This window comes from Gambusia affinis, linkage group LG19, assembly GCF_019740435.1.
Source record: "Gambusia affinis linkage group LG19, SWU_Gaff_1.0, whole genome shotgun sequence".
Taxonomy (NCBI): domain Eukaryota; kingdom Metazoa; phylum Chordata; class Actinopteri; order Cyprinodontiformes; family Poeciliidae; genus Gambusia; species Gambusia affinis.
In genome coordinates this window covers 6,518,989-6,533,348 of record NC_057886.1, presented here as the reverse complement: position 1 = coordinate 6,533,348, position 14,360 = coordinate 6,518,989, and the positions used below count along the sequence as shown (strand labels likewise).

At 41.4% G+C, this 14,360-nt stretch overlaps 1 protein-coding gene across 2 annotated transcripts in view; it reads left to right on the top strand.

Annotated features, from left to right (window-relative positions):
* The window catches only part of zc3h7ba (zinc finger CCCH-type containing 7Ba), a 15,168-nt gene extending 808 nt beyond the window's left edge, over positions 1-14,360 (top strand). Inside the window, exons 4-22 of one of the 2 annotated variants that reach the window (XM_044100664.1) lie at positions 1,675-1,872; positions 5,147-5,305; positions 5,392-5,460; positions 5,953-6,010; positions 6,110-6,273; positions 7,024-7,567; positions 7,737-7,798; positions 7,897-7,987; positions 8,078-8,239; positions 9,750-9,964; positions 10,060-10,160; positions 10,248-10,429; positions 10,781-10,866; positions 11,734-11,894; positions 12,223-12,328; positions 12,834-12,942; positions 13,109-13,245; positions 13,332-13,501; positions 13,622-14,360. In XM_044100664.1, the coding sequence (XP_043956599.1) occupies positions 1,675-1,872; positions 5,147-5,305; positions 5,392-5,460; positions 5,953-6,010; positions 6,110-6,273; positions 7,024-7,567; positions 7,737-7,798; positions 7,897-7,987; positions 8,078-8,239; positions 9,750-9,964; positions 10,060-10,160; positions 10,248-10,429; positions 10,781-10,866; positions 11,734-11,894; positions 12,223-12,328; positions 12,834-12,942; positions 13,109-13,245; positions 13,332-13,501; positions 13,622-13,802 (2,955 nt within the window). In that variant the 3' untranslated portion in view covers positions 13,803-14,360. Of the gene's footprint in view, positions 1-1,674; positions 1,873-5,146; positions 5,306-5,391; positions 5,473-5,952; positions 6,011-6,109; positions 6,274-7,023; positions 7,568-7,736; positions 7,799-7,896; positions 7,988-8,077; positions 8,240-9,749; positions 9,965-10,059; positions 10,161-10,247; positions 10,430-10,780; positions 10,867-11,733; positions 11,895-12,222; positions 12,329-12,833; positions 12,943-13,108; positions 13,246-13,331; positions 13,502-13,621 lie in introns of both variants that reach the window. The other variant, XM_044100663.1, reaches the window with a different exon arrangement.

The window sequence follows — 14,360 nt, the reverse complement described above, 5'->3', positions numbered from 1 at the left end:
ACTTTGGTTGAGCAGCAAAGGTTTATGACAATACAGCAGCCTAAGTCAGTTGTCAATTGCAATGAAATCCCCATTTATAGGGTTCTGGTCAACACACTCTCTCCTCAAAGTTTACATTATCACATACCTGTCTTCTCGGTATGGGCATGTTGAGGTCACAGTGTCTGTATGTCTGCTAATGCATCTGGAGTCCACATCTGAAACCAGTTTTTTGAACTCGATGTCTCTATTTCTCAGCCGGTCCTCTTGCGCATTACCAAAAGTCCTTACTACACGGGTGCATTTAAATAAAATCAAGTGCTTTAGCAGTTAGCTAAGGTGTAATTGCTCACAAAACAGCTGTTTTGTGAAGGCCTTAAAGGGGCAATATCATGTTAAATCGGCTTTCATGAGCCTTGCATTATGTTAGAATGTTATTCCCCGATGAGTTTCAAGGCATTAAATTAGAAAATAATTTTTTTAGGTCACATTTGATGTATATCGTTTTTATAACAACTGAAGGTAACATAGTTACGTGATTATGCTATGAAATGGCACTATATGACTGGAAAGCACATATTTTGTTTTAGTTTACAGTGAATGTGGGGAGATGTCAAACATTTAGACATCCAGTGTATTATAAGCCTGGCGGGCCACCAGGCTTTATTTGCACCTCCACACGGCTAAGCACGGCTTCTTTATTTATTTTAGGTATTTTAAATGTTTATGAATTTTTTATTTTTATTTTTTCCCCACCAGGGGGTCCTTTTGTGGGCTCTAATGTCCCTTATACCACAGTAGACTGACAGGAAAGGGGGAAGAAAAGGGGGGAAGACATGCGGCAAATGCCGTCGGGTCCGGGAATCGAACCCGCGACGGCCGCATCGAGGACCGAAGGCCTCCAAGCGTGGGGCGCGCTACCCTCTACGCCACCGGAGCACGCCCCAAATTTTTAGTTAGCGTTTATATTAGCATATTATTAATTTCTTCCAATAACACATAATTACTTAGTGATATTTTCAAATATCCTGTCAATTTTAAACATCTTTTATTTCAATGAACATGGTGGGCCACTGGACGACTGCCCTACCACAGGGGTAACCCTGCTGTACACTTGGCACAATGCAGTCAGGAAGCAACTCAGAAACCTGCGATATTCAATGGTTTGGTTCTGCACTGCTGCAGATGGTGCAAGTCACCGACAGGTCTGTGAATGCACCATTCTTTTGGGGCTTAAACGGGTTGAGGAGAAGCGCATGCTGCAGGCCAGAGGACTTCTTTGTGAAATGTCTGACTTACTTCACCATTGCAATGCCAGTCCAGAGTCTGTGCTGCCGCACTTTAGCCTTGGCTTGAAATCCATTCGCGTTCCAAATGGGCCCGGCTGCAGGCCCGGTTAGCTTCATTGCATAAACACAGACGCACAGCTAGAAAAGCACAGGACCTTTGCTATGCTGAAATCACATTGAGGAACTGGTTCCCCCTGTTCCCAGTTGCTCAGTATGTGTTCTTAAGGTGGTGATTCAAAACAGAATCTATCGTCAAATAAATCAGCACATACTAAAAAAGAAAAGTTGATTTAAACACTTTAAATACCCTTTGTTTTTCTGTAATATTTAAAATTCCTCCGAATGGATAACATGTATCATGTGCCATGACTCTGCATCTTTTCCTCGTCTCTCGTTTCTCCCTCAGGACTTTTTGACCCGCTTGGTGTGCAACCTGCTGGAAGAGGGCAACGCCTTCTTCCGAGACCAGCAGTGGGAGGAGGCCGTCAGACAGTTCACTGAGGCCTTGAACATCTCAACCTACGCTGAAGGAGAGGGGATCCAGATCCCTCAAGCTCTGCTGGAGAGCCTGTATGTGAACCGAGCCGCTGCCTACCACAGCATGGTGAGGCTCTTTGCTTTTGAGATGAAGGAAGAAAGCCGCTGCTGTTTTTGTAATATTACCAAATGTATTAAAAGGATTAAAAACCAAGACGATTACACGACTACTATCCTGCAGCCTCAGGTTTTGGTAAATATAATGCCATAAGCTTGGTGCACATGATAAGGGCTGATTGAATTACTCATAATAAATCAATTATTGAAATGTCAACTAATTTATCAGTCAATATTCGTAGCATATTTCAGCAGCAAGGCAGTTCAAAGTGCTTTGCGTTATAAAAACCACATTAATCCTGAACTGGAGTTTACAGACTCTAAAATATACCATAAGAACAACATACTCAAAGCAGGAATTACTTCTATTAATTCATTTTTTACATTTTAAATATACTTTTTCCATTTAAGGAAAAAAAAATCAAAAAAACAACTTTGTCAGTAAATTGGTTCTACCCAGAACTCCTGAAGTGACAAAGTTTCAGCATCACGTGATTTAAATTTTGTAAAAATAATCTCCTATTAGGCACATTATGCTGTATAATTATTAATCCATAAGATAATTGTAAGCAGTTCTTCTTTAGCTGCAGATGCCTCTTTTGCTAGAAATGACCAAGCGTACAACAAAGGAAAGCTATGTTGTTTCATTTTAAGTAATGAAATGAGCATTGAAAATGTATATTTATTATTTTACATCTTTTTATGTATTTCTGATATTTTGAAAGAAAAAAAAAAGACGTAAAAGGTTAAATGAAAAGTCTGCAGAATGTGCCAATTTTAAAAAAACCTGACTTCTGGATGAAAAAACAGAAGAGACAGAATAATCGTTTACTAAAATAATCGTTAGTTGTGTGACACATCCGTGTCCAGTTCCTCTCATTCCTCTCAGCAGAACCTCTCAGGCTCCATCGGGTCGGATGAGAACCGTCTGTGTGCTCATCCTCATCCTCAGATCCCTCCTCGTGTCTCAGAATGGCATTCACAGCAGCCGTGTGTAAAACTCCTTGATCGGATTGAAATGTATTTGGATTAAATAACCCAAAGGTATCATTTAAATGGGCACAAAATTAATTAATCTGTGTGTTTACATGCAGCAGGCCATTTGTTTTTTTAAAAGAATACAAGCAAAATTTCCCTTAAAAATAATAATAAAAAATAAAAAAAACAGAAGAAGAAGTTGTACTTCTGTTTGTGCCTAGCAGAAAAGCAAACAAACTCTGTGGTGTGTTGTTTTTGTGTCCTCTTGAGCGCCCAGAACCAACCTGCGGCAGAGACGGTTCTGCGCTCCCTAATTCAGCTACAGGCTGAGCGACACAAGCTGTTGCATCACAGGATGAGAGCACAAGAGGAAATAAAGATCCTCCCAAGTTTTGACCGTAAAATACTAGTTTTAGGCCAGATTTGCTTTCCATACTTGGCGTCTGGCCACTAATGCTACACAAAGGGCGCACACACACACACACACGCACACACACACACACACATGGTCCTGTCAGTTTCCCACAATCAGAATAACGTAATAAAAACAACAAGTGTTTACATGCACACTATTTGGATTATCGGTTTGCATAAAGCAGAGCTCTCGTTCAGATTACAATAGATTCAGAATGTTCTGATTGGGCCGGTCTCATTGAGTTATTCCAGTTATGTCCATCCATGTAAGCGTACGTAACCTCAACTATCTTGTGCTCCCTTTCTTTCCTCAACATTTCTTTCCATACTTCTCGATTGCAGACAAGGAAATGAAATTATCTGTCGTGAGCTACGAAACTGAGCACAATCCCAAGTGAATGTTTTAAAAAGCATAAATGAAATCCTCTGATGTACAAATGCCTACTAAAAGAGGTCTGATTGGTTTTAAACAGAAAGATTTGGTCAAACTGATAATGAGACCCATATGTGATCAGTTTCACGCCGTCCCATCTGGCTCTGGGTTGTTGTAGAGGTCCAAAGGTTGTAGCCCTGCACCACCCGCCTTACATCATCCAGCTGATCCCGGGTGGTGACTCAGAATTCAGCATGACTCTTTATTCATACACAGTTGAGTACTTTGACAGTCTGCCACTCTTTATTGTTGGATATATAAAGAAACAAATTGGTGTGACTCAGGAATATTACAGGTTTGCCAGCTCAGTGCACTGCAAAAACACAAAGTCTTACCAAGTATGTTTGGTCCATTTTCTAGTGAAAATATTTGATCACACTTCAAATAAGACAAAACTAACTTACAAGCAACATTTGGGGTTTGCGTTCAATCAAATAATTCCTTGATATTAACGAAGTAATATTTCCACTGGCGGATTATTCCACAGATAACATTTCTCCCATGTTAGAAGTGAAATAATCTGCCAGTGGAACTAGTGCTTTTTAAAATCGATGTTAAGGAGTTATTGACTTGAAGCCAGTTCTAATATCTTGCTGAAAAGTCACTTGTGAGTTAGTTTTCGTATGTCAAGTGTACTACTACGTATATTTGTGCTAGATAGTTGGCCAAAACTACTTAAGAAGTCGTGTTTTTGTTGTGTAACTTAGGATATTAGAACAATAAGTGCCGTCGACGGTTCTTCCTGCTGTTCTTTTTATCTAGACTGTTCTTCCCCCCCTTCTCATTTTAAACAGTGCCTGAATTTATTTAGGTTTTCCTTGAACCTAAATAAAGAACCACAGACAACGTATATATGAATTTTATGACAAAGCTTTTGCAAAAGGAGAAGTCTCCGATATCAGCTTCTCTGTTCACAGAGAGTTCTGATCTCCTTCCACCCGAGCTCCTGTTTTATTGTCAAAGAAAAACAGCCAAGGGGGCAGTTAGTAAAAACAGCAGAGGTCGTAAAACATGTAACCTAAACAACCAGCAACCCAATTCCAGGTGTGATAACTGATCTACGATCTGAGCCCGGTTCAAATCTCGGTCAAGCTGTTAACTAGACAAAATACGACTGCTCACATGAAGACAAACAGACAATCCTGACCTCCAGGTCAGAAGAGAAACAGAACACTTTAAACAGACTGAATTTGAACTAAAACTAAAGTAATAACAAAATGATAATACCGAAAATTCTCTAACAGTGCCAGCCTGATGAATGTCTGCTAAGAAATGTGGCTGAATCATTTGGACGTTTTTGATCGGTATTGAACCTCTGCGTACAGAGGGAGCGACACTCAGCAGCTCCACCGTGCTGAAAACATGTTCTTTCTTGCAGAATAGTAACCAAATGTTCCTATTTCTTTTTTTTTTTTGTGCTTTGCTATCGTGAAACCTCGGCTTCTCTTGCTTTAACAAGGGAAAGTATCACGAAGGTGTGGAGGACTCGGACGGCGCTCTGGGGGTGTGCGACGGCAGCCGCAGGGCGCTCTACAGGAAGGCGCTGTGCCTGAAGGAGCTGGGGAAGCACAAGGAGGCGTACGACTGCACCACCGTCTGCCTGCTCAGCAATCCTCAGGTACGGTTAAAGGTTTATGCCAAGACGTTGTAAAACAAGCTGGGTGAAAGAGAAAAAAAAAGACTCGCTCGTTTAACTCTCAACAGGACAAGCAGGTGATTGAGCTGTCGCAGGAGCTGGCCGCCCAGCTGGGGATGAAAATTCGAAAACCTTATGTGAGTTCAAAGGTGAGCAAGTGAGTGGATGTTCACCTTGTGAAGCTAAAGAAAAACTTTTTTTGTTGTTGTTTTAGCTTTGTTGTTGAGTTATTGAGCTCCATTTAAAAAAACAAAAACAACAAAACACGCACAGTGAAACCAAACCAAAGCCCAGCTTAGGTTGGTATAAATTCTATCTTGTAGTGAATTTGGACAATAAGGAAAGAAAAGTCAGTTTTCTTGCCAAAGCGTTATGAACTAATTTTTGAGTTACAAATGGAAAATAATAATGAAAACACTTTAATTCTGCAGCTATAACACATTTTTATTGGTCTTTACTGGATTTCATTGCTTGGCTTGAGTGTAATGGACCTTCAGTTTAAGACTGCTGTGAATTTTCCCTTTACATCATTTATTCTTATAGGCTGTTAGGCTGTATTAGGTTATTCTTACATTAAAAGTCACCCCAGATTGTGCTTTATATATTTTTCTCCCCTTTCTTTCTTCTAGACCCCTGCCAATAATGTTATTCGAAATGGTGTGAATCCTCCAAGTGTCGATGCAGCAGGTCAGAAATCTTCACGTTCAAGTCGGCTCTCTAATTAGCGCAAGATCAGCCAAAGGTTTGAAATTCTCGTGAGATAAATTTTCTTCTTGCTTCGCACAGTCAACTTCTGCAGCGTTCCTAAGCACGCCATCCCCGCCACGCCTCCTGGCTCCAGCCGCCCTGCAGTCACTCACCAGGTGAAAGCTGTGGAGGACTTGGAGGTGATGGACGACGACTTGGACAGACTGCTCGACAGCTTTCCCACTGGCCAGGTTCCATCTGAGGTAGATGGAAGATTGAAGATGAGTGAGCCTTGTGTAGGAGAAGTAGTTATTGCCGGGGGTCCACACATCCTTCAGCGGTTTGGAGGAGTGTGATAAATGACGGTCAGGAAGTGACGGCAGGGTTGTCCTATCAGACCGTCAGTTCCCGAAACGACACAAGGTTTCTGGACCTGACTGTTAAGAGTAAAAGATGTGTGGGGTCCAACTGAGACCGTGGGTAGGTTAAATTTGTATGTCTAAATTTAAGACCTTAAAATGCCTTAAATTCATTTAAAAAAAAAATAAAAAATTAAATTGGCTTTAAATATGTTAATCACAAGTCTTTAATTTTGTTGTGGCAGGACTGTTTAATAAATAAAAATTATATATTTTTTCTCAATGGATTATTTTGTCAGGCAAAAAGTTTGAGTCACACGCAAAATCTTCATTGCATACTGTGACTCGAGACAGTTGATGGTACTGGCTGCTAGTATACCCTTGCTAGTTAGCTAGTTTTATTGGACACAAAGCAGGATTCATGGTTTTTGCCTTGCTTGATTGTAATGCAACAAGTTCCCCCCCAACAATCCCCTGTAATTGTAGTTGTTTTGTGTTAAATTTTATTCATGGGGGGGATTAAAAATCTCTCAAAAACCTTTAACTGTGACGTCCTGAGTCCGGCAGACACCCTGTATTGCTACTTTAAACTTAGTCAGTTGCTATAAATAATCATTTTAGCCGTTGCTCCCCTTATCTCCAAATCTTTCTCAGGCTCTGTCGTTCTCGGACCCTGGCCATGCAGCCACTTCCACCCCCTTCCTTCCTGACCCGACGCCCCAGCTGCCCCCAGCCTTTTTCAGCTCATCCATTAGCCAGCTCAACTCCTTGGACTCGTTCACGAACGGCGATCACAGCACAACTGCCGGAGCTTTGGATATCCTGGATGACCTCTACACTGCTGGGAATGGATGCGGAGCAGACGCCTCCACACTGGATAACCTGGATGGGCTTGATACTCTGGACATCCTTGACGACATTTTGGACTGGACCCCGAATGCTGCTGCTGCTAAGGAGCCTAAAACGGAGCTTGGCGAGGGAAGAAAGACTCTAGATGAAGCAGACACTGCGGCGTCTGTCGCCGATATAAAACCTCAGAATGGCCACGATCCTAAAGCCGCCGCTAACGCCACTAAGCAGCTCGACTCTCTAGACGCCTTGGACTCCTTCCCCGCTGTGGAACGTGTTGGGCCTGCTCTACCAAAGGTTTCTGTTGGTGGAACAAGCCTGGATTCCCTCTCTGACTTCAGCTCAAACGGTGATTAAAGTTGGTTAACTCATTGGTTAACCAGAACGGGAGGGGTGGGTGATAAGGACATGCAGAAAGCTTCGTTTTAAGAGCCGTGTGGATGCGAGGATGGGGGGAAAAGTTACATTTTGGATGTTTCTTTGCTCTCTGTAATTTGTGCTCTGGTGTTACTCCTCAGGTTTCTCCGAGTCTGTCAGGCCTGCAGCTTCCGTAACAAAATCTCCAAATAAACTCAACAAAGTAAGACTGGGTTCACAACCGGTTGGCTGCTGTTTTATTTTTGGTATTGTTTTTTTTGTTTGTTTTTTAACATTAATAGGAATTATTTCCACTTGCAGGTGAAGGATACCCATAATGGGACTGTCTCTAACCCGCTGTCCTCCACCCATGACTTCCTGCCGGCTTGCGCTCTCTGTTTTCCTCGTGGAGGTCTGTTAGACGTTTTCTCTTCATCGGATTTGATCCTGATGGATATCTACAGATAGGTTTTTAACGTGTGTGTGTATTTCCTTTCCCTAGGTAAAAGCGTGTACAGTTTTGTTCACAAGCCAGACCTGGTCCACAACTGCAAGAGAGACATTTTGTTATGCAGACAGAAAGCTGGCTCTTCCTCAGAGTGGACGAGAGTGAGACCGCTTCCTGCCAGGACTTCATTCTACGGACCTTTTGTTCTTTGTCGAGGTGAGACAACATCAAAGAGACGGTGTTCGTAGTATCCAAGCACGGCTAATGATTGCTACGTGAGTTTTCCAACAAAATAACTCTGTTCCTTTTATCTACCTTGCATTTTTTTTTTTTTTTGCTGCTCCGTCCATAAGAACCGGTAAAAAGTTTGAGAATTAAATGGTAACAGCTCGGTTTGCTTGTTCAGACATGAAATCTGTTAGCCGTTTATGCTGCTTGTTTCAATGACTTTCTGTTTAAGTAAACGCAGTTTGGACAAGCTTTATTAAAGATGACTGTTAGTGTTTTCCGGTCCAGCTCAGGGTCATTTGAAGCTGGAAACTGCAGATGGCAAAGAAACACTTAATGCCTGGTAAATTGTGGTTAGATATTCCTCTAAACACAATTTTGGTGTTTCCATTAAGCAAAAAGGAAACAAAAGTCACTCGGGTATTAGTTCGTTTACGCGATAAATGATTACAAAAACAGTCTGTGACATGATCCACCTGCCACTTCCTGCTGTCGTCTTCGTCTTCCTCACCGGTTCATCACATGACTTGTGATGCGAAATAAGTGTTTCCAATGCAGCTCTGCGAAATACACAAATTTTAATATGGCGAAAAAAACCACAAAAACCTTTTGATCAGGGAAAAAAATTGCTTTTTCAAAATTGACACGTCTCTATTAAGCAAATTTATTTTCCATCCATCCATCCATTATCTGAACACCCTTCTTCCCTAAATGGGGTCAGGAGGGTTGCTGGTGCCAATCTCCAGCTGCGTTCCGGGCGAGAGGCGGGGTTCACACTGGACAGGTCGCTAGTCTGTCGCAGGGCAACACAAAGACATACAAGACAAACAACCATTCACACACACACTCACACCTATGGAGAATTTAGAGAGACCAATTAACCTGACAGTCATGTTTTTGGACTGTGGGAGGAAGCCGGAGAACCCGGAGAGAACCCACCATGCACAGGGAGAACATGCAAACTCCATGCACAAAGATCCCCAGCCGGGAATCGAACCCAGGACCTTCTTGCTGCAAGGCTGCAGCTCTACCAACTGCGCCACTGTGCAGCCCCAAATTTATTTTAATAATTCCAATTTGTGCATTTTTTTTTTTTTTGGTCAATGGAAGCGCAGCTTATTGCTCAGTTGCCGTGGTGTGAACAAACATTTCCTCCTTAGGTACATTTTCTGTTTTTGCTTGTTTTGTCACACTAATAGCATGATTAAAAACTAATGTTAATATCAGAGAAAGATATTGTGTGTAAATACAGCATACAGTTTGTAGTCGCACCATAGCATCTCTTTCAGATTGAACTAATTTAATGTTTTAACAATTTTCCCCTTGGTCCGTATACCTTTTTTCCCCTTTTTAATAAATGAAACCATGACTTAAAAACAATTTTTGGAAGTATTCAGTCAGGTTATCCTCATCTGATATTTCTATTTCTTTGAGCTGAAACATTTATTCCCAAAAACGCAGAAGAAATGTATTTATTTGTTTTATTTTTTGTGTTTAGAGCTGCTGAAGTCTGGGGATGCAGGTGTGTGCATATATGGAGAAAAATGCACATTTGCCTACAACCAGCTGGAGATCGACGTTTGGACAGAGGAAAGAAAGGGACGACTGGACAGGTTCTCCCTGCTCGGAGCATCAGCGGTCCAACTGGACCCGGTGAGCAGCATCATCGGCCTAATACAGGAACACAAGGGCATGTTTATCTTCCTCTGCCAGGTTAGTGCGCGCACACTGTCATATCTGAAAGGTTTAAGACTGAAGAGACGAGGGCTGACTTTTAGTATTCTTTCCTTTTTTTTATGTCTCCTTAGGAATGCTACGACAGTAAACCGAGAATCATCAGTAAGCGCTCCTGCGTCAGTCAAACCATCTGCTCCAACTTGGATGCTCGCCACAACTTTGATGCTAATAAGTGAGTCCGCACCAATCCCGAACCCTCAAAGCTTCTTTCGTTCCAGGTTCACATGACCTCCAACGTCTCCCCTCTGCCTCCCGCCAGGTGCTTGGCCTTTGTGGTGAGGACCCACAACATTAACTACAGCAAAGTCCGTCCTTTCAGCGTCGTGTGCCACTTGGATTTGTGCCGACAGGCCATCCGATACGGCTGCCAGAGGGAGGACAATTGTGTGTTTGCTCACTCCGTGATAGAGCTGAAAACCTGGAGGGTTCAGCGCCACACAGGTGCAGTCCTGTCACGATAACAGACGCACTAGTTGAACTGTGTCACACAGGTTGTACGATCCAGGGAGTTTTGTTCTCAGAAGAGTAAAATTGTAAGGTAAATTCAGGCCAGGCTAGCAGTTTCTCCCCCTTTGATGCAAGATGTTCCATGTCCGATTCGTCTGTACCTGAAAATAGTCTTTGTAATACATTTCAAAACTCTTTTCTTTAAAGTGATATTTGCCTCAAAACTTCCTGCGTTGCTGTTCTAAAGAGTTGATGCACATTTTTTGTAAAGCAGCCTGCAAACCTTGTAAATACTCAATGACAAAATAGTGACCAGTTTTTATTCAAATGTGTGTTAATTTACAGGCGTCAGTCTGGATGAGATTGCAAAAGTGTCCATGAGATTTTATGACAAGCAGGAGCAAAACTCAAGAAAGGAGAAAGAAAAAAGGGTAAGGAATGAGATTGGTTTCATTGACAGTACATCAGTTTATCTATAGGCTGTTTATTTATTGTTTATATATGTTTATTCATTCAGTAGAAAAAGTATTGACCCATTACAAATTTCTTTTCTTTTTTTGTCACAACTCGGTGTTAATGTGTTTGTCAAATAAATGTTAATATCTGAGATAATCTGAAGAAAAACAAAGAGCAGTATTAAAATGATGATTTAGTTTATGGAGAGAACGATCAACCAATCCAGTGCTCCGTTTTAAAAGTAAACATCCTTTAAACCTGTACGTTAGCCCTTGAAACCAACAACTGGCATTTGTCTTTTGCTGTAATTAGAAAAGCAGAAGGGGGTATAAAAACGTGAGTCTTTTTACAGATTTTTGAGCATACATGGCTTGTTTAAGGCCCCACTGTACCAATCAAACTACTGCCAACATTTCCTGTTTGAATTTGTCTCAGGATGTTATGCGGTCTTTGACTCATGTTGGTAGTCGCAGTTTGATTCTGTGTTTGACAGTTTATCCAGTTTGAGCTCTTTCTACTTTTAAATCAGGAAGCCAACAATGTTTGGTTCTTGTTGCTTTACTGTTAGCAGCAAAAACAAACTGATACATTTTTTTCTTTCTATTTTATGGCTTTAAAACATGTTGACAAAGAAGGTTTTACAGTACTACGTCAGAGTACAGGTGAAGTTTATTGCTGAAAATTAACTTTCCATGTTGAAATTCTGACTTATGTTTAGGTTTTCTGACTTTTCCCAGGTTGAATGACTTGTGTCCTTTTTTTAATTTTTCGGCTTTTGTTCAAAACCTGAATTGACGATGTCATGAAATAACATTAGCCTCTGTTAATTTTCCTGTCTCCAGCTGTCTTCTGGCGGAGGTGGAGGCAAATTAAAAGGATCAAACAATGCTGGAGCAAGTCTTAACATGAAGATGAAGTTTGCATGTTCACACTGCTGGCGGGATGGCCTGATCAGTGAACCGGACAAAGGCCTCAAATACTGTACAGCTAAAGCCAGACACGCGTGAGGAAATACGACAGTCCACATATATTCAGTAGATTTATTTAATATAACTAAACCTTCTTATTCAGGCAGGAATCTTTGGGACTGTAGACGCAACCATGCGTTCTTGACAGTAGTTATCATAAGAAATAAATGTATTATAATATGCGAGTAGTACAATACTCTCACTAGAAAAAGACTTTAGTGGCAAAACCATTGGAATTTTTTTAAAAACTGATTCAGTTAATTAAAAATGTTATATTTTATATGTAGGCACAGATCTGCTCTATTCAGTGTCTAGATTTAATTTAACCCAGTGCCTCTGGGTTTGTGTCCTTCTCATTTCCAGGTGGACCAAAGACAGACGGGTGCTGCTGGTCAGGTCTTCAGAGCGGAGTAAATGGGTTCTTGTCCGACCACTGCCACACGCCAAGAACTTCCCTCTGTACTATGATGTAAGTCTGCTAATCCTAAGTATAGGAGGTTTTACTTAAACGCTCATCCCGGACGAGCCCCCAGATTTTTGTTGTATGACTCATTTAGCCCAGAAGTTTAACCTTATGTCCAATTTCTTGAACTGCTATTTCAATATTTCCACATACTGTTGGTTCCTTTTGTTCCTACCAATTTGTGAGAAATTCCTCCTGAAGTAAAACAAATTAAAGTTGTCTTCCCCAATACGATATTCTCCGGGTTGCAATTTTTCTCTTTTTTTCTCAACTGTAGCAGTCAGTATAATTTTAGTTTCAGCAAAGTGCAATACCAACTTCAAGAAGCATCTTTACAATAGCATCTTCTTTCTGTTCACAATTAGCCCCTATTTTGTGCTTGTCTGTCGCATAAAATGCAACTAAAACACAAAAAGCTTTCTGATTTTTACCTGACAAAATGTGAAAAAGTCTAATTGGTGTGAACACTTTTGCAATTCTGCGTGTATTTATTTATTTTTTCTTCTGTCAGATGTGTGCACAGGTTCTGGAGAAGAGAAAGTGCAACTACACTGGAAACTGCACCTTTGCTCACAGCCAAGAGGAGAAGGAGATGTGGATGTACATGAAAAATAACGAGTGTGAGTGATTTCACTTTCCCTCCACTGCAGTAGCTGTACAATAATAAAACAATCACACAAATCCTGTCTGGTGTTTGAATAATTTGGAGTCACATTGTAGATGCTTTTGTTTTGTTAAGCAATATTATTGTTTGGTTTGTTAAACCGGTTGTGTTTGTGTTTGCAGTGTTTGACATGGAGCAAGTATACAACATGTGGCTGGCTTTAGCTGCTCAAAACCGCCAGTCAGATGGGTCCGTGTGCAATCAGTCTAACCCTGAGGAGAAATTCATCGCCATGCCAACCGACTATGCAGAACAAATGGTTGGTGAATGGTCTGTTTGCTTATTAATTGGCATTGCAATAAAAAGGAGGTTTTAAACATGCGTCCTTATCATCCCTGTTTTTAGGATGGCTTCCACTGCCGGCTGTGTGGCAAGCACAGTAACAGCGAGCGGCAGTGGCAGCAGCACATTTCTACGGAGAAGCACAAAGACCGAGTGTTCAGCTGTGAGGGTGAAGACGAGGCTCTGACGTGGAGCTACCGCTTCCCTGGAGCGTGTTTTAAAATCTGCCCCAAGTAAGCTGCGCGTCTTGGTTGTCCAGTCCTCCTCCATGTCAGACGTTTCCCCGAGTTCGGAAACGGCTTAGCCCAAGCGAGGACCAGTCGCAAATTGAGCGTAATCTTTGTGATTTCCAGAATCGGCGGCGGCTGTCCTGACGGGGTAAGCTGCGACTACGCTCACGGTTCAGAGGAGCTGCAGGAGTGGATCGAGAGACGGGATTTCCTCCGACAAAAGCTAGCCAAAGCCAGGGAGGACATGCTCATCATGCCGGACGAGCTTGACTTTGGGAAGTACAACTTTCTGCTTCAGGATTGAGAATAATGGGACTTCGCGGGCCGGTTTGTGATCAAACCTATCAGTGTGATCGTTTCACGCCTTGTTGAACTGAAACCAAAGGGACAGCAATCAGGATTTCCTGCTAGCCAAATATACCATTGAATCTATGGAAGTATTTGCCTTTCAAAAAATAAGTCACCGTCTAAACTTAATTTTGTTAATGTTTTTAAGTCTCTAGCAACAGGTTTTCTGCTCATTTTTGCATGATGTCAGCATTGTTGTTAAGTAAAACATCCTTTGAATGTAATGCATAGACTGTGAAATGTGTAGCTGCCATGAAAGAATCAGTTATATATTTTTTTCTAAGGTTCACATTCAACCATGCTTCCTACTTTTGTTTTTTCTCTTTCTCCCTCCGTTTGGCTTTTTCCAGAAGCATTTTATCCTTTCATCCCCCAGTTTGTCAAAGTTTGCTGGATGTCCGAAAAACTTAAAACCCTTGCATACTTAAAATCAATGACTTTGATTTTATACAAACAAGCTATGGGACATTTGGTTATTTTTATTTTTCTCTCTAATAAACGTCAAGGAAACCTA